The 25,677-nt window shown below is 47.6% G+C and overlaps 2 protein-coding genes across 11 annotated transcripts in view; one reads left to right on the forward strand and one right to left on the reverse strand.

Moving 5' to 3' along the window:
- nav2a (neuron navigator 2a) overlaps positions 1 to 20,294 on the forward strand; it is a 150,844-nt gene extending 130,550 nt beyond the window's left edge. For 8 of the 10 annotated variants that reach the window (XM_078085756.1, XM_078085759.1, XM_040202630.2 and 5 more), the window contains 25 exons: positions 530 to 743; positions 1,420 to 1,694; positions 2,493 to 2,558; positions 3,136 to 3,180; positions 3,697 to 3,857; positions 4,062 to 4,244; positions 6,483 to 6,535; positions 8,747 to 8,770; positions 9,182 to 9,256; positions 10,835 to 10,918; positions 11,001 to 11,124; positions 11,213 to 11,382; positions 13,277 to 13,449; positions 13,559 to 13,712; positions 14,256 to 14,442; positions 14,614 to 14,714; positions 14,801 to 14,896; positions 15,053 to 15,230; positions 15,316 to 15,551; positions 15,895 to 16,046; positions 16,144 to 16,215; positions 16,327 to 16,523; positions 16,607 to 16,725; positions 17,158 to 17,358; positions 17,719 to 20,294. In XM_078085756.1, the coding sequence (XP_077941882.1) occupies positions 530 to 743; positions 1,420 to 1,694; positions 2,493 to 2,558; positions 3,136 to 3,180; positions 3,697 to 3,857; positions 4,062 to 4,244; positions 6,483 to 6,535; positions 8,747 to 8,770; positions 9,182 to 9,256; positions 10,835 to 10,918; positions 11,001 to 11,124; positions 11,213 to 11,382; positions 13,277 to 13,449; positions 13,559 to 13,712; positions 14,256 to 14,442; positions 14,614 to 14,714; positions 14,801 to 14,896; positions 15,053 to 15,230; positions 15,316 to 15,551; positions 15,895 to 16,046; positions 16,144 to 16,215; positions 16,327 to 16,523; positions 16,607 to 16,725; positions 17,158 to 17,358; positions 17,719 to 17,844 (3,466 nt within the window). In that variant the 3' untranslated portion in view covers positions 17,845 to 20,294. The remainder of the gene's footprint in view (positions 1 to 529; positions 744 to 1,419; positions 1,695 to 2,492; positions 2,559 to 3,135; positions 3,181 to 3,696; positions 3,858 to 4,061; positions 4,245 to 6,482; positions 6,536 to 8,746; positions 8,771 to 9,181; positions 9,257 to 10,834; positions 10,919 to 11,000; positions 11,125 to 11,212; positions 11,383 to 13,276; positions 13,450 to 13,558; positions 13,713 to 14,255; positions 14,443 to 14,613; positions 14,715 to 14,800; positions 14,897 to 15,052; positions 15,231 to 15,315; positions 15,552 to 15,894; positions 16,047 to 16,143; positions 16,216 to 16,326; positions 16,524 to 16,606; positions 16,726 to 17,157; positions 17,359 to 17,718) is intronic. The other 2 variants (XM_078085754.1, XM_078085757.1) reach the window with 2 other exon arrangements.
- Positions 20,295 to 21,930: 1,636 nt separating this feature from the next.
- Positions 21,931 to 25,399, reverse strand: dbx1a (developing brain homeobox 1a). Its single transcript, XM_078085763.1, has 4 exons — positions 24,840 to 25,399; positions 24,634 to 24,735; positions 22,783 to 22,985; positions 21,931 to 22,644 (listed from the first exon to the last, which is right to left on the reverse strand). The coding sequence occupies exons 1-4, from the start codon at positions 25,204 to 25,206 to the stop codon at positions 22,363 to 22,365; spliced, it is 954 nt and encodes a 317-aa protein (XP_077941889.1). The 5' UTR covers positions 25,207 to 25,399; the 3' UTR covers positions 21,931 to 22,362.
- Between the last annotated feature and the right edge of the window lie 278 nt (positions 25,400 to 25,677).

Genomic DNA, 25,677 nt, shown 5'->3' on the forward strand with positions numbered 1-25,677 from the left:
AGAGTTTTGTGTGTGTGTGTGTGTGTGTGTTTGTGTGTATACCCGGGGCACTTATTACCTCTCCGTGCCGCAAAGTTAAGAATAATAAAACGTTGTTTTTGGGACCTTCAGGGTGGCACACTCCGCCGCCTCGTTTCCTCGCTTGTTTGATACAGAAATTTAAATTTGAATGTATTTGGTGTTTAATTTCCTGTTAATATTCATCAACCCTGGAGGACAAACATTTCTTCTTGCAGCAGCATCCAATGTATCATCAATATACAGAAAAGTCAGCTTCAGGCAACGTCGCCTAAAAACTATTTAAAAGCAATGTAGAATAATAAGGCACCAAGAAAAATGTAGTATCATATTCTCTGTCCTCTTCTTTGTATTTTTTCTTTATGTGTACGCTTACAACGCCGTTAAAAGCGATTCTCACGTCGACAGAACTTACATATTCAGTCAGTAGAACTTCAACCATCAGTCTGATGATGTAAACTGTTCACCAAATGGCATCCTTAGTCCCGGTCCTCTCCCTGATTCTCCACAGACTGTTTGGTGGGAAGCCCTGTAAACAGGCTCCGGTCACCACCACTGAAAACATGAAGAACTCCACTGTTATCTCCAACCCGCACGCCACCTTGAACCACGTGGGCACGCTGCTGGAGTCCCCCGACGCGGGGCTGGGCGGCGTGGACAGCGAGACCAGCAGCCCGCTGTTTGGAGGCCGAGTGCAGGGGATCGGAACGCTGGGCAGCGAGCAGGTGAGCACGGACACGAAAAACAACCAACGGATCAACCTTCTGCGGAAAAGGATGAGAGCAAAATCTCCTGGAAGAAAGCTGGCTGTGGATTCACATGTTAGATATAAGTGTAAATTAACAATTGGGTGATACAGCTTCATTAGAGACAATGTTGTTGTTGTTGTTTTTTTAACTCAAACACTTTCCTTTAGAATGACTGAATTATCCTTATTTGTCCCTAGAACAGAGTCACGGGAGCAGCTACTTTTTCATTAGTTATGCTGCTATTTTTTAGCTGTACGCACTAACTTCCCACCACGTTTTTCCTTTTCCTTTGTGTTCATCTTGGAGTTGCATTTGAGTCCAATGAATTCCTAGTGATAACCAGTGTGTTCTTCGTAGGCACAGATAAGCAGGTTTGGTGACGTGTTGGGTTAACTGCGGGCTACATATTGCAACAGAGCAGCAAGGTCTGAGCGTGCTCAGTCTTGAACGCACCGTGACCTTCTCCTGATTCATAGGGCCGAGTCAGAAGTCTGTCTCCAACACAAAGTGACTCATTGTTTTTAAGAAGCACAGTTTGGTTCAAAAGTTGAGACCGTACGAGACCGTAAAGCAGATCATCAAATAAAAGAGAACGTTTCAAGTCAATCTGTAGGATTTCGAATCAATAACATCCTCTCCGGCCCGTCCGCAGGCCTCCAGTCCCGGCTCGTTCTACTCCTCCACCGGCCCCTCCAACAGCCTGACGTGGGGCACCACCTTCAGCAGCTCCTCCGCCCAGAGCAGGGAGAGCACGCTGGGCGGGCACGGCGGGGCGAGCAGCATGGGATACCCCTCCGTCAGCAGCATGCACACCAGCAGCGAGTCCATCGACATGAGCCTGGGCAGCGGCTGCCACGCCGCCCACAAGGAGGACACCCTGTCCGCGCTGGGACGCGCCGGCAGCACCAAGGCCGGCATGACTGAGAGGTAAGGGCACATGAAAGTGGGCGCGTCCCATTTCTGTTATCCTTTTCCAAAAAGAACCACCGGAGTCGGAGTCTGTGATGTGTTTTTCCAGTGTGGCAGCTCGCCTTCATCAGTGCGGCTTTTTCTCGGTTCTTTAAAGACAAAGTGTTTGGCCATTAGCCCCCCGTATGGAACGTATACTAAATGACATTTGTTACAGATTAAGAAGATCCAACTCAACCCCTTTAGGACTGTTAAAATGCTTCTTAATAATAATGTATAATGATATACGATACACTGCTTTGGGTCATTGCTCTTTACAGATTTAACCTTTTTAAACTAAACATTTTTTGTTAATCAAAGAAGCCCACGTTATTTTCCACTTAGGAACCTAAATACTTCTTCCACAGCTCTGACATGAATTGTACTTTTAGTGTATCCAGAACGGAGGCGATGCAGAGAGCGTCCGTCCCGGGCGAGGTGTCGCCTCGCGTTTGCCGCTCTGTCCGCGCTCGAGCACAGAAACAAATTCCCGTGGCGTCCTCAGCCGACCCAGACAGTCACTGTGGTCATTGTGGCGGATTCCCCCCTGACAGGTTGACTGTGCAATGTGACAGCAATGTCACAGAGGAAACCTAATGGCCTTAGTGGAAGCTTTGAGGCCATGACATCACCCTCCTCGCTGAGGCTTCGTATTAACGTCATCGCCTGCAGAAGCTTTTTGCAGTTGATCTCTGTTCCCGAAAAGGACTCGGCTTACTCTCTAAAACCTTCTTTCTCTGTGTCTGTTGTGCGTTTTCCCCTCCTGTCTTCCTTCAGTCCGCTCTCCTCTCCGTCCGCTAGCCCTTTATTCAGCCGAAACACGCTGCCTCGGAGGCAGGACAGGTAAACGTGCCTGTGTGCGCGCTGTGTGTTGGGCCTCTGGTGAAAGAGCGGCCCGAGGTTGCTGCCAAACCGCCGCCCGCCGCCGCACAGAGGGGCTCGGTGATGAAGAGCGGCTCTTTTCAGCGCCGAGATTAGCGCTCTGTGTGGCAGCTCGTGGTTGTTTTGAGGAGCTCTCTGTCCGGTGTGAAAGGAAGTGCGGGAGTGTAAATGTGAGGTTTTCTGTGTGGATGTTGGCACCTTCACTGGTTCTGTTGAGTGGTGCCGTGTTCACTTGCTGCCGCCTAGTGGTGGAGTTTGTCTGTGCACGTTTACCCGACAGCATCGGCACGAGACGTTTTGATCTATTTCACGCTGCAAGAGCCTCAATCTTGAGGTCTCAGCATTCCTGAACCCTGAGAATCTAAAGTACGATCGGGCAAATTCAACTTTAAAGAAAATCATGTCAACTCCTTGTCAAAGTATTTTTAGGCCTGCATTAAAGATTGAGTTTGGATGCATTTGGTAGTCCTTTAGAGATGCAGACAGATGTTTCCCTGCCTCCTTTGCTCTCCTCCTCTAAAGTGCTTCTCTCCCACAGCGGGCCACACTGTGGTAGAAACACTCTGCCTAAGAAAGGATTCAGGTACTGACTCCACCTCCCGCTCGGAAGTGTCGCGCTTTCACACACTGGTTTTTACCAAATTGTCTTTTTTATTTCTGCGTCTACATTCACTCTTTGAGGCTGGTGCTCCCTTATGAACAGAAAGTCGCTTTGGATGTTTTTGTCGGCACTTGTGTTGTTGTGTCGTGCTTCCGTGACGAGGCTTGTCACTCTGTCGTGGTGTAGAACCATACCTGTGTTGTGCTGTAGCGGGCCTGATTGAGGGGGTCAAATGTTCCTTGGCTTCTTTTCTGCTTTTGTTTTTTTCACCCTCTAGTTTCTGTGGCTCACCGCTGAGAATCAGTCTTAGGTTCATGGTGTTGTGATTCCTTGTTTCGGGCATCTGATCCATCCTGTTTGATCCCGGCAACTAATCTGCCTGCTTGATACTTTTTTTGTTTTTTAAAAGATCGGAATACAGATCATCTTATCCGGGAACAAAATCCCCACTTCTTTTGTTGTCGATTCAACTTTAATCTTATCTTTGACTCCCTGTAGGTACGGCCCGTCCCCACAGATGCGGAGCCACGAGGAGGCCCGTGATTGGCTGCGCTCCCACTCCACCAGCGGGCTGCAGGAATCGGCCAGTAACTCCCCGTTCTCCCCCAGCTCCAGCATCACCTCCCCCTCTGGCACCCGCTTCAACTTCGCACAGCTCGGTACGCCGAAAACAGCCCTCCTTGTGTCTATACTTTACTCCCACTTTGCGCGTGTTCTCGCTTGGTGGACAAATATCACAAATACAAACTCAAATATTAAAAAAGTAAAAGTAAAACTGTTCCTCCGACATTTCATAGACAAAACGCTTAAAAAGAAAACACTTCCTCCATCGCCTTATGTTATTTCATGCGCCTTTCCCACAGCATCCAGCCCCACCTCGGCGGCTCAGATCAACCTCACCGGCCTGCGCAATAACAGCCTGACCAATCAGGAAGTCCCCTTTGACCCTTGCAGCGACAACCGGCTGAGAAACTCCTGCATGTCGCTGGACGAGAAGACTCGCACCATGAGCCGGTCGGGCTCCTTCAGGGACGGCTTCGAGGAAGGTGAGAGGACACGTGAGGGAGGCGGACGGATGCGAGACAAGCGGATTGAATTACTGGTGACTGTGTGATGTTGGTGCGATCTCTAGCTAAAATGTAATCCTGCAGTCTGGAGCCCCCCCCCCCCCACCCCTCCTTCCCCGTTGCATAAAACGTATTATTCCATTTGTTTAGAGAACATTAGGAGGGATTACAACCGCTCCTCTAATAAAAGCCCTCCGTCCCTTTAGAAATCCATAATCAGCTTTGGTGCAGCTTTGTTTTTTTCATAAGCTTGTTTATTGGGAAAAGTGCCCCGCCGTGCTTTTCCCACGAGCAGGCAGACTCCCCGCTAAGGCGAGGTGGCTCCACCGGAGTCCGCTCAATCCTTTGGGGCTATAGAAGCGCAGAACTCTAATTCCGAGGAACAAACGAGGGCTGGGTGGGAGGCGGCTGTGGGATTGTGTTCAAAGTGGTTTCCTTAACGAGATAAATCCACCCTAATACATGTTGAGAATGTTACACAGCCTCAATTGGTGGTAAACCTGCATTTCACGAAACTACTATGCATACAAAAAGGCACTAATTAATGCAGCTACAAGACGTTATTTGCAATTAAAGTGTAATCAAAAGTTTACACTGGGAAACGGAGGTAAACCCCGACGTCGCAGATGACCGACGTAGACGCTGTGGGGATGGATCCAAACACAGATTGTAGGGACGAGAAGACAAATCAATACGGAGGAAGAAACGACATGAGAGACAAACCGAGTTGGAGAGGAAATCCAGTGACGCTGTTACTGGTTCTTGTAAATGTGCCTCCGGGGGGAATCAGCTGTGTGCAAGTTCTTTCAAACAAAACGATCCTAATCCTTTTCTTTACAAGAACGCCCTCTCAGAGTTGAGCCTGTACAGGATTCTATACAAAAGCACCACAATGTTTTCATCTGTGTGTAGGCTACAGAGTATGAGACAGATGTTTGAGTGCAGGACAGAGTAAAATAAAAAGGTTATTAATTATCAAGAAAACACCTTCATCATTTAAAAAAAAATAACACCGGGGAGACAATCGTCTGGTTTCTCGCCTCCAAATTCAACAAAGCAGAACCTCAGGATCATCATCCTGGTGTGAGATACAGAGACAATTCAACTACATTTACTCATAAGCAGAGACGAGTCCAAAAACTGGATAAAGGATCCATTTAATTCACCTGAATTATTGAAGTTACCTGCACTTATTGTATTGTGATGCTATTATGCACATGCATTATTACTTATTTGTATTGCACCCCCCCCCCCTCCCTCCCTACCACGCCCCCCAGCATTTCTCACTTTTTTCCCAGCTCCATGAGTCTGTCCTTCCCTTTCAGAAGATAATTACAGGGATCACCGTGAGAGGCGTGAGAGAGATGTGATGACATGTACACAAGTTCCAACATTACTTTCCCTCTCTTTGTTTGTGCGTTGGATCACAATGTGCGGGTCTGCCGAGGACACGCGGTTCATGCGCATGCGTTGTTACCGGACCGTCTGTTTGATTGACAGGACGAAAGCGGTTGTGTCACTCCATCTCCTCCACCCCGACTCACCTTCACATGTGACCACCTTCTTTATATCTGTGCAAACCAAATAAGACAGTTTAGATGTGTGTCTCTTAGCAATAGATGCTCAAAGGTATTTGGACAAGATGAATGCTTCACGGGAATTAACAGGTTATTAGCCGCCGCCTTTCTGTTCCCATCCTCCGATTACGAGACGCTCGTGTGAAATACGTCTCAATATCCACGTCACACGCCGATCGCTGAGATTTTAAACCTTTTTTAATTCTCCTTTCCATGCGGATCCGCACACTCATTGCTGTCTAGGCCCAAATAAGATGAAAGCGGGTGCCCAGTAAACGGTTCCCTCTGTGAGGGTAACGAATGAATGAATGAATGCATCAATCTGCTGGGATCAATCCCAACTTCCCGGTGCGGTCGATGACATCACGCTGCTGATCCCATTCTGAAACACTGCTGCCGTTGTGTCCCGGGCCTCTGATGTGTGATTAGCGGCTGAGTCATCAGCGGCTGCCATCAGTTGCGCCACAGTCCGACCGTGACGTGTAGGAGTTTTAGCTCCACGACTGCAGAGCCGCAGCGGTCGTGCTCAGGAGGAGGCGGGTGGTTTGTGTGGGGGGTCTGTTGATAATTACAGGGGCCGTTGTGTGTACTTATGTACTTTCTAATCGCCGCTGTTGCTCTGTGGTTTTTGTGTCTACAGTTCATGGCTCTTCCCTTTCTCTGGTCTCCAGCACTTCTTCCATTTACTCCACGGTGAGTTGAAAGAACATGAAACGTTGATGTGAATCCTGGAGATTAGTGTAACTATAGTATGGGCTGTTCTTTTTTTGACATTACATTAAGGATGTTTCGCTTCGCCGTTACATTTGTTGCCCACTAGAGAGAAATGTCAAGTTTATTTTGCAGTGAAACCTAATTTTCACATTAAAACATGTTTTAAAAACAATGTAGATATTTGGACTCTCGGATATCAATATTTTGAAAATCTTCAAAAGTGCAGGATATATAAGGTACTTAAAAATATCAGCCTTATTAATTAATCGATAATTATTTCTTGTTTTCAAAACTATTTGCAAATCTATCAGCGGATGTATCCACAATTCATGTGAACCAGAGCAGCCTGTTTCTGCTTTTTGCACAGGGGATTATGAAATACTACGCATTTGAGTTGGCAAATACGCCGTTACACATTCACCCTCTAATCCATCCGGATTATTCTGACTCAAACACCCTGCGAGGAAAAAAGGTCTGGCTATAGAGCTGTTGGCTGTGCAAACAGAAGCCAATCAGAGCGTGGTTTTTCATAGCATAGCTCCTCCTCCCTTCTGTGGGCCGAGCCTACTCACCTGGGCAGGTGTCGCAGAGAAACTCTCAGACATCGGATCTCTGCTCGCCACTGGCTGGTCCTTTGAGCCCGGGAGTCACGCGTTTGAACTCAGGGAGGGAAGAGAGTGGAGGCAAAGATGATGGCGACGTTATCGCTGACGGGCACAGTCACATCCTGGCAACAAACGGTAGGGAGGAAGAGGAGGAAGAAGAGGAGGAGGGGGAGGGGAGGGGGTTTAAAGAGGAGGGGTCCTTCTGTTGTTGGTCTATTGGACTTAAACACAGCTGTTAGTCAGACATATAATTACAGAGATTGCACAGAAATCACATTTTTTTTAAGCTGACTTAAAGCTGACATTACGTTGATTACATTACATATACACCTATATATTGTATTTATGTATAATATATATAAATAGAATTTGAAAGAAGGAATGATGCATTTAGTTTGCTTCATATTCCTTTAACTGCGTTTAGGAGACACGCCGGCGTGTTGTGTATCTAGGATCAACTGGCCATGCGTGTTTGGGTGTGTGTAGAGCGTGTGCGGATGAATGCACAAACCAACACTCGAAAAGCATGAAGAGAGGACAAACCCACACCAGGACGCCATAATCCTCTAAACGAGTTATTCTAATGTCAGAAAACTACTAAATGTTTTCACTTCCTTGTGTTAAATATCAAATAAATGAATCTGATGTGTTTTTGACAAAACTATTGCAGAATTGAATTGAAAATGTCGTTAAAAAAATCCTGCTTTCGGATATTCTGCTATTAAGCCAAAACAATCGGACCAATAGTAAAACCTTTCAGGAGATTGTAAGACAGTTTAAATCAATCTGTAAAGTCGTAGCGTTTCTATTGCTTCTGGCTCTCGACGTGGCGAGCTAACGCTGCTAAGAGCGCTAACAGTGCAAACAAATGCCACAGAGACGTAACCTCACTACATCTTTACACACAGCAAATAGTTTTCAACTGTGATATTAATGCTCTACATTTAATACTGATTTGTTATGTAATAATATCCTCCAATTGCTCCGATGACAAAAAGAGGTTGTATTGTGCTTTACACGACCACCAGAACATCTTTGTGCAAATTAAAGGTGTTAACCTGACATTGAACTTCAGCTCCAGTTGGACCCGTCTTTGAGTCGGTGAAGGATCTGTGAAAGTGGTTCCGGTCCAGTTGGGAGAAAAACCTTCTCGGTGCAGTTTCGGTGCAGCTTGTTTACATATAAATAAATGCGGGTGTTGCATGTTTGGCTGTTTCGGTGAACATCAGCGGCAGGGTGTGTCAGAGACGCCCTCGCTCTGTGTGCATTTGGCTACTTGTCTTTACCTGCTATTGTGATGGAGACAATGCGATTCTCACACACACACACACACACACACACACACACACGCTGCACCGATGAGTGCAATGCCTTCAGGACGATATCTCTGCTTTCCGGACACATTACACCAGACGATCTCCTCCACAGCTTACACACCTCGTCTCCGTGGAGCTGATGAATCGCACACTGCGCCGGCCCACCCGCGGCAGCTTCAGCTGCTCCGCGTCATGAAAGCGCTTTCAGGATTCCATCAGTCTCAACTTCCTCTAATGATTTTCTCTTCCTGTGATGTTTGTTTTTGCAGAACGAGGAGAAGTCGCAGTCGGAGGTAAGTGTCAAGCCCGCCCACGGCACTTCTATCCCGCGGCTTTCTCTGCTCTTTAATTTTCTATGTGCAAGCGGCTCGGGCTTGTCGGGACACGGGTGATGGGGGGGGCGGCCGTGTTTTCACAGCCGTGTCGTGTTACGCGTGTAACTGTATTGTGAGCGACCCTGTAACAAGCCCTTGTCCCGCTCCGAACACCTGTGCACACCTGTGTGCGCTCCTTTATGCGTCCACCGCGTTTCATCTCCTCAAATCCCAGCGGCCATCTGGGAGCCTCCCTCGTTTACTTCGCCGCGTCTCTCTGCGTGTTTCCTGCGTGTGCGTTTCATCGCACGGCCCTGATGATGCAGGCGCGCGTGTGTGTGCTTTTCGGCACGGTGCGTTTTTGATGTCGTGCTCCTTTCACGTCCTCAGATCCGCAAGCTGCGTCGGGAGCTGGACGCCTCCCAGGAAAAAGTTTCCGCCCTGACGACACAGCTGAGTGCCAATGTAAGCAAACACAACACGCACACACAACACATACGCACGCACACTCCAAAGCAAACGTATATGTCTATTGTCTCCTTCCAGGGTCTATTGTGCCACATTCTAACATTTATATTTTCAACAATAGCTGTGCACCTTTTGTCACAGAATCTGATTTAGCAGGATTTAAAACAAATGTATTATTGAGGTATTTATTACATAGTAAACAATAATATCATTTAGTCAGTTGGATGGTCTGTTTGTTTTGGACAAGGGTATTTCATAAATACAGATCATTTAAAACTACAGTACGTTATGAGACACCAAAAGACATTTTCTCCTCAATTTGTGATGGAAACCAAAATAATATTGGATCTGAAAATCTGTAGAAATGTAGAACTGAAAAAATAAACAGTAGAGTTCTGATTTTTTTTAAATCTATGAAATGGTTCCTCAGCATCTTGCCAGATAATTAAAGTAAATAAGTACCATTACTTAAATTAATATATAATATTAATATATAATATAAGAAACATTTATGACCATGGTGATGTTCAGCAGGTTGTGTTTACAACGATCACCTTCTTAGTTCATCACGTATAAATGACAACGTTTGCTCTACGTTCCCTAACACACATTGCAACTGAGGCTGTTAAGAATAAGATTAGTTTTGCAGATACACCATTTCAAACCAAAGTCAACAGTCCAAAGTTGACACAAAAATAGCGTGTACGGATCATTTCACGCTCTCCGAAATGTGGCCCCAAAACAATTCAGGATCGCCCGGCAGAACATTTTCCCGATCCTCATCAAACGCGGCACACGACGCTCCAACCGAGCACTTTGCTCCCAGAAGGTGTAATTTCACATCTGGCGGAACCATCTGAAGATCTCTTTGAGCGTCTCCGGGCACAATTCTTTCACACATGTCTCGCCACGCTCCGCTCGCGATCTGCTGCCCGAGCCAGCGCACGCTGCAGCTTTGGCTGTGGATTAGAGATGTGGAAGTGGAAGTGGGGGGGGGGGGGGGGGTAAAGTCTGAGGGACAGTAGCAGATGTGAACCGAAGATATATAGCCGCCGACGCCAGGTTGCAAGAAGGTGTGGTGTGGGTGTTGAAAGAAGGAAATTGGTAGTGGGGGGGTTTCTGGGGGGTGTGAGGGGGGGCTTTGTCCGTTCATATATTTGATTACACGCCTCAGACAGAGGATGAATTATCTGAACACGCCTCTTTACCCCCGAGGCCGAGAAGTCTGCACCGCCCCCCAACTCGCACACACGTCCCGCAGGCCTCGTTTGTATTTGTCTGAAAGCCTCAAAAACGATGTAGTGAAGGCTGAACCTGCTCACCTTCCCGCTCAAATGCTTATTTTTGGGGTAATTTGTGAATTTACTAATTTAATCCTTCATTTTCTTTCCACATGTATTTAAAACCTGCTTGTTTTACTTGTCTGTTTTAATCCCATCTGCCCACGGCGTTCACACTTTGTTAGATAATCAAGTACAATTATACACTATCTTTACATTTATCAGCCAGGAATAAGGAAAATAAAGTGAAAATCTCCTCTTTTTTTTTACCCCCACCTGTGTTCTTCTCCCGCAGGCTCACCTGGTGGCGGCGTTCGAACAGAGTCTGGGCAACATGACCATCCGGCTGAAGAGCCTCACCTTGACGGCGGAGCAGAAGGTGAGAAGCGCTCGTCTCGCAGACGGCGAGCAAAGTGCACATTCGGCAGCTGTCTGACGCGCCCGTCGTCTCCTCCGTGCAGGACTCTGAGCTGAACGAGTTGAGGAAGACCATCGAGCTGCTGAAGAGGCAGAACGCTGTGGCTCAGGCCGCCATCAACGGGGTGATCAACACGCCTGAGCTCACGCACAAAGGGGACAGGACCGGTACGGACCAGCAGCACACGCGGCCCGGGAACAACGCGTCGCCGACATTTATTTAGATGTTTATTACATATTTATAACATATCCACAGCGGGCGGCAACGGCAGTCCACAGCAGCAGAACCAGCAGCCCGACCTGCGCATCAGGAGGCAGCACTCCTCCGACAGCGTCAGCAGCGTCGCCAGCGCCACCAGCCACTCCAGTGTGGGCTCCAACATGGACGCCGATGCGAAAAACAAGAAGAAGAACAAGAAGAACTGGGTAAGAGGCCGCGGATGAAAAGCAAAGAGGCTGGTGCGTGAAGATGAAGATGAGTTACTAACAAGCAGCCGATCGGGACTCTTTGGTGTTGCTTTGGTCTTTGTCTCCTTCATGTGCATTTTCATGTGTGTGTGTGTGTGTGTGTGTGTGTGTGTGCGTGTCGGTGTCACCCGCTTGGGTTTCTCCCCTTCAGGCCGCTTTCACCGGGGAAAAGGTGAATACACTTCAGATTGTCTTAGCTGTCGTGAGTCTGGGCTGAATTTAGTTGCAGTAGTTGTCTCTTTAAACTGCAAGTAATCCGGTCGTATCGTCAGCTCAATAGTGACTATTAGTGACTTTACCACAATAAAAATGTTACATACTTACAAATTTGTCCTTTTTGTCGTTGAAAGACTTTTCTGTGCACCGGAGGACAAATGAAAGACGATGACGTACGCAGCTTTCTGTCCCCCTCCGACGTGTTGTTGTTGTTTGTCAGCACCTGATCCCGGTGTTGGAGTTTAGGAAGAGCGGTGTCGTGCTTCGTGGTAGGAAAAGACTCGTGCGGAGCTTCCCGCTTTAGGTCACAGTGATAATAAACAACCGCTGTGTGTGGATGTGTGTGCAGATGTGCTTCCAGCTGTCAGGGTGTGTGTAGACGACTCCTCCATGCAGGTGCTCGTACGTTGCATGTGATGCGGAGCGTATAGGGGCAGTTTGTGTGTAATGGATCATGAAAGGCTTCATGGTGGTTGTGATGTGGCGTTCTTCCTGTATGGGCCTTTAGTTTAATCTCCGTCCCTGGCTGAACACATTGACGCACCTCAGACCCATATGAACATGTGCTGTTTTGTCTCTCTGTCTTCCTTTGCTTCGCTTCATGTGGCAGGTCTATGAGGTAAGGATGGTGCGCTGTGTGCAGTGAGAGAAACACACCGTCCTTTTTATGGGTTACTAACCTTTTGTCCTTTTCCTCCTGTCCTCTGCTGCCACCGTAGTGCCTGTCCTCTCCTCTCCAACACTGCTAATCCCTGGAAATGATGAATGACACCCCTGTGTTAGCTGTTGAAAGGAAAAATCCACCAGAAAATACCGTATCAGTGAGTCAGAGATTAGGCGGTCCATTTTCTGACACGACACGATACTGAGATGTTTTCTCTGTGTTTGTGAGCTGAAATCAGGTGGGAAAAGGATATAATATAACTTTTGGTGGCTAAAAGAGGCTGAGGTGTTCTAAATCTGAAAATAGTTTTCTTTCATTTGAAATGCACCTTACAAAACTGGCTGAACCTTTTTCGCCCACATGTTCCACAGATGTAAGAAATACAAAGGAAAGATGATCCTGGAACTTCTTTCTTGTTTGATCTTCAAAATCAAAAACATTTCTCGAAGGATTCTTGAAAAATCTGTAACCAAAGTAGAACTAAGAGTGTAGAGTATTCATGGGTGGATTTCTCCTTTAAACACAAACTGTGAGGAACAAACAGATGTTGACTTGGTTCATGTGGTTTGAATATGGCTCATCATTTCTGTTTTTTCTACAGATCCTCTCTAGAAATTGCTGAATTCTTTTTAAAGCAGCAATCATTGATATTTTAGAATAGAAAAACTATCGCTAATTATGCTAATATCTATTTTTCATACAGTTTAACATTTACATGTAATTTAACATTACATTTAATGAATATAAAAGAAAACCAACGAGACAACAGATTTGTTAAAAAAAACAAAAACAATGAGCTATAAGCAACTATTCACGTCTACCCATAATTCCTTTACTCCCTTTGACTCCCTCCCACTTTCTCACAGCTGCTTTCTCCCACTTTCTCCGGCACTTTCCTCCCCTCCTCCCCAGTAAGGTGTTTGTCGCCCGCTCACCGCCTCTCGCCCTCCTTCTCTTCTTTTTCACCTGCAGCTGCGCAGCTCCTTCAAACAAGCGTTCAGCAAGAAGAAATCTCCCAAGTCGGCCTCTTCCCACTCCGACATCGAGGAGATGACGGACTCGTCGCTGCCGTCGTCCCCCAAACTCCCCCACAACGGCACCGCGGGCAACAGCCACGTGCTCCGGAACACGCACTCCAACTCGCTGTACGCGGGCGTCCCGTAACGTTTGGGGTAACGCGAGTAATGGGCAATGGGTCCCGGTCCGGGTCATGTGACTAAAACGGTGCGTGTCGTCGGGGTGGGGTGTGTGCAGGTTGTCCGAGTGTCTGGACAGCGAGGCGGAGACGGTGATGCAGCTGCGCAGTGAGCTCAGGGAGAAGGAGATGAAGCTGACGGACATTCGGCTGGAGGCTCTCAGCTCCGCTCATCAGCTGGACCAGCTCCGGGAGGCCATGAACCGCATGCAGGTACGCAGGAGCACGCACACAAATATGAATATGAATATGGTAATTCTGTAAATCTGAAGTCCTCTCTGGTCACAATCAGTGCGATCACAGCAGCAGCAGCAGTCTTTTAATTGTGATCCACTTATTCTTATTCACATATTCTTATTCAGAGTCCAATTCTTTCTGTAATGTTGCACAAAACAATGAATTCAGTTAGTTGACTTCAAGATGTTCAAGGATCAAGCCTAAACTTCAACCTAAACATTTTACGTCACCTTATACACCTGCAACACACAATTAATGTGGTAGTAGGAATAGTAAATATAAAATACATAACTATTAGTTGAATTTAGTAAATTGAAGCACTGTTTTTCTATTTTGCAAACCATTTTTATCAGCAAAAAAAGTATAATATAAAAGTATTTTATTGACTGCATTCACAGCATTCATTAACTTGGTCTGATCTAAACACATTAGTCGAAACTACACCTTGAGTTTGGAAATAATAAACCATTAGCTGCTTTTTGTGAACCCACCCCATCACCTCTGCGCGCGTATCCGCAGGTGGAGATCGAGAAGCTGAAGACGGAGAACGACCGTCTGAAGGTGGAGAATCAGGGCAGCAGGATCGGCTCGCAGGCCTCCGTCTCCTCCCCTCCCCCCCATCACGCACACGGCCAGGCTCAGGCGAGCGGGCCGGGTCTCTCCCAGCACAGCCTCAACCTCACCACCAGCGAGTCCACCAGCCTGGGTGAGACATTTATATTCATGCGCGATGACGAGGAGGCTCCAACCGGACGTCACAGACAACAGTCAGGAAATAAACGTAGTTGCTGTTGACTCTCCGCAGTGACTTTATGTCCTTGACTTGAGTGATTGAATCGGAGACGCCTTGTCTGACTTTGCTCCGCCTCATTCCCAGACATGCTGCTGGACGACACCTGCGGAGACGCAGGGATGAGGAAGGAGGGGCGACACGTGAAGATGGTGGTCAGCCTGGACGAGGACGGCAAGTGGGGAGAGGTGAGAGCGGACGGATTCATTACGTTTTTTTTAACGTACGCGAAGGCTTCGTGGTTTCTGAAGCCAGTCGCGTCTTTCCGTCGCAGGAGGGCCGGCCGCGCCATTTTCTCATCGGTTGCATCGGCGTGAGCGGTAAAACCAAGTGGGACGTCCTGGACGGAGTCGTCAGGCGCCTTTTCAAGGTAAACACGACACGGTGTTCTCCCGCTACGGATTTCAGGCGACGCGGTTATTTGAGCGTTTAAGTGATGCACAATCAGAAAAGGTCTTCCAGCCGGTGCGGCCTGTCAAAACTTCACAAAAGCGTCCCTCAAATGCCGAGGCTCTGTGTCCGACAGGAGTACATCACCCACGTGGACCCGCTGAGCCAGCTGGGCCTGACCTCCGACAGCGTGGCGGGATACAACATCGGAGACATCCACCGGCCCAGCGTCCCCAAGGCCGCCCACACGCCCGAGCTGCTGCCCTGCGGCTACCTGGTGGGAGACAGCGACACCATCAACATCCGGCTCAAAGGTACCGCCGCCTCGCCCGGTCCGCTCTTCAAACGATTACCCCCGTCGCACCTGTCTGACAAACCGCGGCGTCCCGGCGTGTCCAGGTGTGAGCGGCATGAACGTGGACTCGCTGGTGTTCGACACTCTGATCCCGAAGCCGATGCTGCAGCGCTACGTCTCCCTGCTGAGGGAGCACCGCCGCGTCATCCTGTCGGGCCCCAGCGGCACGGGCAAGACCTTCCTGGCCAATCAGCTGTCTCGACACCTGCTGCTGCTGGAGGGCCGACCTTTGACCCCGCAAGCTGTCGTCACCTTTAACGTGGACCACAAGTCCAGCAAGGTAAACGCACAATATTTATTCTTCATTATGCATGTAAGCGTGGTTGTCAATTTTAAAGTTTCCAAACGTTTTTTCAACGAAGAAAAAGCCATTGTGACTTGAAAGGAATGCACTTGGAAATGATAGAAATCATGTTTATAGAACATTAGAATGCTGAACACAAATGTGATTTTAGCATTGGTGCAGCACAAAGCGGTTAAATTAACATATGAGTATTAAGATCATCATAGCAAAGAGGCTAACTCAAACATTCCGTCTTATTTAGATGTGTATAAACCCAAGAGGATAAGAAGATAAAAAACAAATACTAATAACCATTGACTCTCTGTTTCTCTCCGTGGAGGAGTTGCGTCAGTACCTGTCGGGCTTGGCCGAGCAGTGCAGCGGCGTCCCGGGGACGGACGGCCCTCTGGTGGTCATTCTGGACAACCTGCACCACGTCAGCTCCCTGGGAGAGATCTTCAACGGCGTCTTCAACTGCAACTACCAGAACTGGTCAGTTCTCATGCACACACAAACACGCTCATCTGTCATGCGTACATATTTGGATTACATTCAGATGTTTATAATCGGCGTGTTTCTGTCATCTCAGCCCTTACATCATCGGCACCATGAGCCAAGCCACGTCATCGGCCCCCAACCTGCAGCTTCACCACAACTTCCGGTAAACGGCTGCTGGCATCCGGCACGCGCTGTGTCTGACGCGCTGAAGGGTCGACTTGGCTTTCACGTGTCTGATGCACAGTCCCGACATACGTGTCCTCCTTCTGACCAGGTGGGTGCTGTGCGCCAACCACGTGGAGCCGGTGAAAGGCTTCCTGGGCCGCTACCTGAGGAGGAAGCTGATCGAGACGGAGATCGGCAGCCGGACGCGCAACGTGGAGCTGGTGAGGATCATCGACTGGATCCCGCGGGTTTGGCACCACCTCAACCGCTTCCTGGAGACGCACAGCTCCTCGGACGTCACCATCGGTACAGACTTTTGTCCTTCAATGAACGCGCATGAATGTGTGGGAAACGATCGGTGTCTTACGTCCCCGCTCTGTGGCGTGCAGGACCTCGCCTCTTCTTGTCCTGTCCCATGGACGTGGAGGGATCCAGGGTTTGGTTCACTGACCTCTGGAACTACTCCATCATCCCCTACATGCTGGAGGCCGTGCGGGAGGGACTGCAGGTAACGCATGCGCATCATTTCAATGCAGAGACATCGTGTCAAGGATTGGAAAATGATGGACCGATTACGCTCTGGCCAAAGGATTACATGTTTCACTTCAGTGCCGCAGTATTTATGATGTCTTTACCTGTAAGAAGTAAACAGGTAGAGACATGGTTGGACATCCTGAGGTGACATGTAAAGCACCCAGCTGATGTAGACGGGTAACGAGTCAGAACGATACAACTGTTGAGATCCGCCCTCGTAGAAGACCAGGGTTGTATTTCTCAAAGTGAATTGGATTCAATCTGCATGTGGTTAGTAGCTGATTAGCAGAATGCAGCGTGCAGGGGGGCTCGGTTCAGTGGAGAGGTTTGCTTCTCTTCGGCTCGGAAGAGACACTTTGATGGCTTTAGGCAGCCAAACTGAATTACATTCTGCGTTTCTCTGTAGCTCTACGGCCGCAGGGCCGCGTGGGAGGATCCCGCCGCCTGGGTGATTGACACCTACCCGTGGTCGGCCACGTCCACTCCGGCTGATTGGCCGCCGCTGCTGCAGCTGCGCCCAGAGGACGTGGGGTTCGATGGCTACTCGGCCCCGAGGGAAGGAGTCAGGAAAGAGCCCCCACAGAGCGACGGCGACGCTGACCCACTGGTGAGCAGGAATACGCCCCATTGCAGATTTAACTTCCAAGGGGAAGTCGTGCACAGACAGATGGAATCGTTTGCAGAATTTATACTTAATGTCAAGCAGTTCATGAGAAATGATGATACTTGATCGTGGAAACGGTAGTATGCTCTGAACTCGAGGTCCACAAACAGGCCTCTTAGTTTCTTTTTATTGAGAAAAAGAATAACATTATTTAAAGTTTTTTTTATAAGTTGCAATGAAAAAACGCCTTCATTTTAATTAGGCAAGAATAAAAATGACAAAAATTAAGAAAACAACATTCTTGTGTGTCTGAGTCGCAGAGCGAAATTAAAAACGACATTCTCACATTGATTCTGGCGACAGATGAACATGCTGATGCGCCTGAAGGAGGCGGCGACGTCATCGAGTCCGCAGAGCTACGACAGCGACTCCAACAGCAACGGTCACCATGACGACCTGCTGGACACTTCGCTGGAGTCGACCTTGTGATCAAGGGTCACACTGGGGTCGGTTTTCAGAGGAGCTTTTGCGGGAGAACTGTGGGAATATCCTCCCCAGGGGCAAATGTCACAACACGAAATCCAGCCACCTTAATTTGGGTGCAGGTAACCCAAATATTTAAAAAGCGAAAAGGTTTCTACTGCACTGCGCTGTTTTTTTTTTTTGTTCTTTTTGATTTTCACCGCTGTGGCCAGTGGCTCCTCTGTCAGGAGCCTGACTTCTAAAAGCACACCGCCTGTCTCCGACAGTCGATGAGGCGTCACCGATCCCGTCATCAGCAAGTCACAGCCGCCGCCGTCCTTTCAGGCGCGGACCCTCCCGGTCCGGCCCGGCTGCAGTGCGCCCGAGCCGCCTGCAGGTGGCGATAGAGACATCATGTCTCCTGAGCGTCAGTCAGCCTGGAACGACGAGCCGCTGGGGAAAAACGATGCTGCTGCTTGAACGGACGAGCCGCACAGCAGCCTCCCGCTCTTCTTCCCCCTCTGTCGCTAAAAGCCGCACAAGAATAAATCGGGGAAAAGTGAATGTTGAAAGTGCCGGTATGCGGCCTCTCACTCCTCTAAGAGGGATTGTTCATTGGTACATCCCTCATAAAACCAATGTGAATCCACAGGTTCTTGAAAAAGATACACATCGAATCTTGGATGCAAACGGAGGAGAACAGGTGTTAATAAATGCCAATCATTGATATTAACATGAGAGGAAGTTGGTTAACATTGTGGCCCCATTGTAAACGCACCAGGACGATGTGAAAGTCCAAATGTTGTCGGCATCAGATGGAGGTCCTCCGTGGTTACATCCTGTCTGAGAAAGTGTCGTTGTACCTTCAGTTCCTCGAGAGCGTGTTACAATATAATACACACTTTCATTGGCCGAACACACAGCTGTAAACAATGACACTAACATCTAAAACCAAGTCAAATGAAGGACTAAATCTAATTTACTAAATCCCTTTAGTCACAGTTTCAGTAGGAAAAGGCACTAAGCCGAGAGATAAACATTCGCCACGGCTGGATTTATCCTTCCAACTTCACCATGTTGGTCATCACTTCCTTTTCCATCCATGTTGCAACTTTCTGTGTGACTTTTGACTACTCAACAATCCTTTTAGGTCTCCATGCACATTGGCCCAGACCGGCTGTTGTAGCACAAATCTCCTTGGTGCTGGACTGAATTCAAACAATGCCTTACTCTTTTCTAACAGACTTTGTGCATTAGCAGATTTTTTTTTTTTAATTTCGTCTAAGTGGCTGTAACGTAAAAAATAGGGCTCCGAGTCGACTCTCTCCTCGAAGCCCCCGCGGGGGGCCGAGGAGCAGCTGCGACTCTCTCATCACATCCTACAGCAAGGCGACGGGATGGCGCCGCGGACCAGAAGCAGTACTTTGGGTTCCAAACTGAGGTGTATGCATGCGTAACCCAGTGCTGTGACGGTGGCGATTTGGGCCACCGGCTGGGAATGAATAAATAAATAAATATATATTGATGTGTTTTTGGTGCTCGAAGTGGGAACGTTTTTGCAGGTTGACCGGGTGAGGAAAGTCCAAGACGATGTGTTGATGTCATACCTCACCCCCGTCCTCTCACTGTGCTTTCGTCACGCTCATAATTCTGTTTTATGTGATTTGTGATGAAAAAACTGTCCTATCAAACATGTTCAACTAATTAAGTGAAAACTAGTGTATATGCTGCTTTGTTCATAGTGACATAAGGAATCAGAGGTTAAAAGTATAAAGGTACCTGTGGTTGAATGATATCGTAAAACAGTTTGACTTTTATTTCCGTGGCTTGAAATGTAAAGAATTGTACTTTTTGTCTTCTTCAACCCCCCCGGCCCACCTTCTGGGAAGGGCGGGGTCATGTTATCCGGCGCTACGTCCACGGCTTTCAGTGTTTTACTCACAGATCCTATGCAACATTCATTCTGATCTCCAACTGGAAGCCAAAAGCTGTTATGTGCGCGTGTCCCCTGCGCGGCTTCAGCACTGCCGAAACTTCCAGCGTGGAATCAGACCCGTTGGGACTCAGATTCGTGCCCCATGTTCTTTGTGCATATGTCTGTGTAGATGTTGGAGGCGCTCCTGCTATGGTACTTGTAAGCACAAAGGGACAGATTCTCTGTTTGTCTCCAGTAACGTCTGCTCTTAGAGGTGTGGATGTTGTGAAAGCATTTTGACCAGTCTGTCGGTTTATTACACACAAAGTCAATGAATGTTAAGCCTTCTTTGTACATTTTTTAATGTAACATGACCCTGTAAATAGTTAATTATCTGACAGCATTTTGATGACTTTTTCTAGCGGATTTGTTACAGTACTTGAAAAGGAGTATTTTGTGTACAGTCTCTTTACATCAGGGCGGATTGATGCAGTTCGTCAAGGACTGACTGTACTAGTCTTAAGTTATTGTGATTCAATAAAATGTATGATTATTTATGACTGAATTTTGTCAAACGGTTCCTGAAAAAAAAAAAAAACTTGGACTTGAAAATGTTCACAATAAAAAGCCATAAAGTCAAGGTGGAGAGTAACAAATTATACCAAAGTAATTATGTAGTAAGTTGAAAAAAAAGTGTTTGTGATTGTCTAGAAAGGCATTTTAAGTTAGTCAAAAAATACTTTTAAAAGTCAATAGTATAATATGTAAAATAAATAGTTGTGAAAAGCCAGATGTTTTATGTATATGTCGAAAAAATACATTAAAAGTATTGTAAAGTTTGATTAAAACATCATGCTATTCCCAAAAGAAATCACATGAAGAAAAAATCAAAGTATAGTATTTATTTTGAAAAGACAGAAAAAAAGTTATGATATAGTTTATCGAAATAAAAGCTATGACAAGAATATTATTTTAAAAAAACGAATTAAAAGATTCCAGTGCATTTGTCAAGACAGCTTGCAGCTTTTCCTGTCATTGCGATTTCATTTAATAACGTCTTCCCAGAGCGCCCTAAAGAGGCGTCATTACCGCCCTCCCATCTGTCCTAATCCGTCTGAGAGGGTCCTGGTCCGGCACAGCTGCAGCGTGCCGCGGCTGCCTGCAGGTGGCGACGCATACTCATGTCTCTGGAGAGACGATGCTGATGCTGCTGCTGCTGCTGGTTGGATGGATGAACAGCCAGCAGCTCCCTGCTCGTCTTCCTCCTCCGCGGCTGAAGCTGCCTGCAGGATCGCTGCAGGATGAGGTTAATGCGAGTTATATAAATATAAAAAGGCAGGTTGTTAACTCCTACAGCAAGTCACACTTCCGAAGAGAGATCAGTTGCATCCCAAACCCTCTGCATTGTCTCACTCGAATCAACCTAAAACTATATTTAAGTCACATGCATTTTGAAATAACGACGGTTGTGTCAAAGCCTCGAAAGAAACCAAAAAGTGTCAACAAGGAATGATTGATGAATAAGAACAGGCTGGTCTTGGTTTGGAGACTTTTGGAGACTGACTTTGTCCCGGTGGTTAAAAAAATGCTGCTTCAGTGTTCGCCAGCCTCCAAAGGGAGAACCACGTTTACAACATTTCTAAACACAACAGTTCAAAAACAGGCCGTAACTGTTTTTAATTGTGCTCCTATTACATTATGTTGACGTCATTTAATACTTTACATCGCGGTGGTCAGGAAAGCAAAAGCGTTTTAAAAACACGGGGCTTTGTTCTAACTTGCATACAACAAAATCCACTTAAGGCAGTGTGAACAAACTGCTCACTTTATAATGAATATGCAACTGTCCAAACATTTCACTGCACACAGACATCCACTGCTAATATATTTAACAAAGCAAAACAGATCTAATTTAAATATTTGGACCACTAGGTGGTGAGAAAAAATATATTTATTTGTTTTGAAGGTTCGAAGTCAAAACGTTCTGAAAGTTGAAAATGTGTCGATTTTAACAAAATTACAATATATTCTACTTTGTTGGTATAATATGAGGTTAAAGGGGGTAGTTGGGGTGAATGGCGATTTAAGAGTGAAAATGTATAGAATATTGTACTTTTTCTCTCCAAACCTCCAGCCTGCTGGAAAAAGCAGGATCCTCCTCCATGTTTTAATTTGATCAACAACAAGAAACAAACGCATTTGACGTGGAATTGTTTACAATTTTATTTGGTATTGTACAAAAAGTGTGGAATAAACATATATACAGCACATAATACAACACACTTATTAAAGAAATTCATATAAATTATTAACGAAATAGCTACATTCTTTTCAATAAACAACTCTATTCAAGGTAAAAGAAAGTCAATATTCTTGGCATAAAATTTCCATACAAAATTGTACAAAATACTGTACAATTGAACAAAGCTGTGCAAAACAGCAAATTGTGTCCCAGACGCAGATGTTGTACAGTGCGCATTCGCTGATGAAGCAACAAATTTGAAAAAGAAAATGTTTTTAACAATTACATTTAGGTGTTTGACAGCTCCTTACAAATCTGCTCACAGTCTCATATGAAAACAAAACACGGGTTATATTCTCTCTATGTGGGCTTATTTTTTTTAAATAAATTAAGATACGTTTATTTCTTCTTCCTCTGACTCTGAGAAGTCCGAGTGCTTACTGGAAAGAGACGGAGAGGAGACGATGGAGTCCGCACGGATTCTCTGTCTTCGAAACTCTTCTTCCTCGTCTTCCTCCTCGGCTGAGGACTTCTTGCCCACGTCGCTGAGGTCCGGGTGCGGGTTGGCTTTGGTGGGCAGCGTCTGCTCCCGGCAGCCACCGGATGAAAGCAGTTCGCGTTCCTTGGAGTTCCTCCACTTCATTCTGCGGTTCTGGAACCAAATTTTCACCTGTAGACAGCAAGAAAAGAAGAAAAAAGTGTGAGTGAAAAAAGTTTTGGGGTCAAGTGCTGCGGGACGAGGAACAGCGTTATTACGCGCAAATTACGCACGACGCGTCTAGGGTTTGAATCCCATTCAAAGTTTTACCTGCGAGTCTTTCAGGCCCAGTTTGGAGGCGAGCTTCTTCCTGTCGGGCTTGCTGATGTATTTCTGTTTCTGGAACATTTTCTCCAGGGCTTTGCGCTGCACATCGGAGAACACCGCCCTCCTCAGCATCCCTCTCCGGGGTTTCCCTCTGGCGGCCAGGGGCCAAGAAAAGGTCCCGGGAATGGGGACAACGGATGAAGACGCTAAAAAAAACAACAAAGAGACAAAATTGGATTTTGTTAGCTTGGTTTTTCTTTGCCAGATAAAAAAAAGAACGTTTCGTGAGGACGGAATTAGCCAGAACGCCCCTGCAGGCACAAATGAACAACCAAGGGATGTTGAATATTCCACTGTTGTATCTAAACTCAAAAGCACTCAGACATCTATATGCATATAATGATTCCCCTCTAAAGCCGCACTTTTAAACCGGTTATTATTGGAAGGTTTCTCCCTTTGGAACTGAGCGGTGCGTCTCCGCTTGGAGTGAAATGGCACGAGGTGACTAATTAGCACATTGGCCGGTCCCCAACCGCATTGGTATGGTAAAGAGGTAGCATATCCTTTAAGGAACCCTGTGAGGGCGGATAGAGGAGTTAATAAACCGTGAACGGTAATTGTGTAGTAATGAACTAACGCAGAAAAGACTCTGGACAGGCGGTGAAGGCCATATATTATCGCAACAAAAGGAGATTTACACTTTCAAACTAAACACAACTGCATACCAGAATACTGATGCCCGGGGGGGGGGGGGGGGGGCTGAAGAGTGGAGGGGAATGGCGCTTTCCCCCCCCCCCCCCCTCCTTCTTCTTGCCTTCAAATCATTTTCATTAAATGAACACGAAAAGCTTTTCAGGACGCTGGAGTTGTTTTGTTGAGGCTTTCGGCTGAGCCCATGAAAAGACTCCATCTCCATTATGATTTGTGTGAATGAAAGCACGGACCGGCGACTTTATAGACTTTTCTAAGAGATGATTCTTTATCTCAACTCGTTGATTGGTCCGCGTGGGGAATAAACGTTTAGGGCGCACACAGAGAGAAAGAGAGAGAGAGGGAGGATTGGAAGTCAGCGGTAACGTATCCTATGGGCCGAGCAGCGCGCCGGCTGGGACCTGTTGGATACGCCAGGACTTTTTTTTTTTTTTTTTTAAAGAAAAATCGCATTACTTCAACTCCCTCCGCGCGAGACACTTGTCCTGTCTGCATTCTGCTGACTGGACGTCCTCCCCGCAGAAGCTGCCCTGTGGCCGCAGAAGAATCAGGAACAACGACGCGCCATGTGGTCTTGTGAGAATATTGAAAACTCTCAATAGCGCCTAATAGGGAAATTAGTGCATGACTGGTTGACGCCTTTGCACCCCCCCCCCCCCCAGCCCCCCCAGCCCCCCATCCACCCTCCAACCCCCCCCCCCCCCCGTCCTGGTAAAAGTCACTCTCCGGGGTGTGTGGGTGGCTCGCCCGGTGGGAGCTGACCAAATTGGTCACGGTGCTGAGGGCTTTGTTGCCCGCCTCGGCGGCCCGGTGGCCCCCCGGGCTCTGTGGGAAAACCCAGGACCAGAGAAATGCCAAAACGCCCCCCAATGGGAAGCAGGGGGGGGGGGGGGGGGACTATAACTCGCCACCCCGCCTCAAATTTAGAGCGTGACGATTTGGGATAATTGGTTAATTGGTGTGTGCGCCCGGGCGGGGGCCACAGCCCCCCATTAATAAGACAGTGATTTCTTCTTTTCCGGTAAAAAAAAAAAACAAACACGGTGCGAGTGTGTTTTAGGTTTAGAAGCAATTAGTTCAGACATATTTGAAAAGGCAAAAAAAGATGGAGAAGATGGAGAAGCCCGGGAAAGTTGCGCCTACCTGGTAAATAAGGAGTCCTGAATATGGGGTGAAAGGTGCCGTCGAAGTAAGGGATGGGGAAGGTCTTGGAGTGCAGGCTGTGGAAAGTAGGGTGTGATGACGCTGTGGAACAATAACATCACAAGTTAATCATCTCCAAATGAGAAGCAATCGTTTCTGGGACATCACGTCATCTCAAAGGCTCGGCAGGAACGCTGCGTACTCACCGGTCTTTGGCGACGGTGCGAGGATGGCGCTCACTCCAAACTTGAGAAAAGTCGGGTCCTTGCTGCTCGACACCGACATTTTCGGCGAGCACGATTCGCGCGTCAGCGCAGTCGCGGCCATCGGGCGCTCGGCGGGCGCGCCGCTGAAGGACAAGGTGGTGGTGGCCGTCGGCAGGGAGGCGCACGCCGAGGGGACAGTCCGGTTAATGTAGGCGGCGGGCCGGCTTATCCGCAGCAGGTCCTCCACTAGAAAGCTGGAGTGGGTCTGGAAGCCGGACTGGTGGGTGTGGTGGAACGGCAGGGCGGCGGCCGGCCGGTACAGCCCCGGGTAGAAGGCAGGAGGCGCAAGGACGCTGGGGATCATCATGGTCCCGGATGAGAAGAAAAACAAAACAAAAATACGTGTGAAAATCTGAGATACTCCTTGTGTCAGCTGGGAGAGAATCAGTCGTGGGAATGGCTGCTAACTCCTCTGGTTTCCCCACTCTGGTAAGAGGAGTTTTATAGGAGCCTGCCCCCCTCCTCCCCTCCCTCCCCCCCCGCAGGCCCTCCGCTCAGCGCTGACAGCCGCAACAATGGAGCTCAACAAAGTTCTCCACATGGGTCGCTTTCATGCCGCAGCCCCCGGCCCGCTGATTGGCCGAAGGACGCAATTTATGATTGCATTAGACCTCATAAGCAAGCAACGCACAATATCCACACCACAAAGGAGGCCCAGTCATCAATTTTGCATGTTGACCACTTTCCTTTCAATGTGTTTTGTTTGGCAGAGGCAAGCGGCCTAATTAAAGAGCAATCTTACAGATCCAGCTATTATATGCGGACTTTTAACGAGTAC

The sequence above is a fragment of the Gasterosteus aculeatus genome, chromosome 12 (genome assembly GCF_964276395.1).
Source record: "Gasterosteus aculeatus chromosome 12, fGasAcu3.hap1.1, whole genome shotgun sequence".
NCBI lineage: Eukaryota > Metazoa > Chordata > Actinopteri > Perciformes > Gasterosteidae > Gasterosteus > Gasterosteus aculeatus.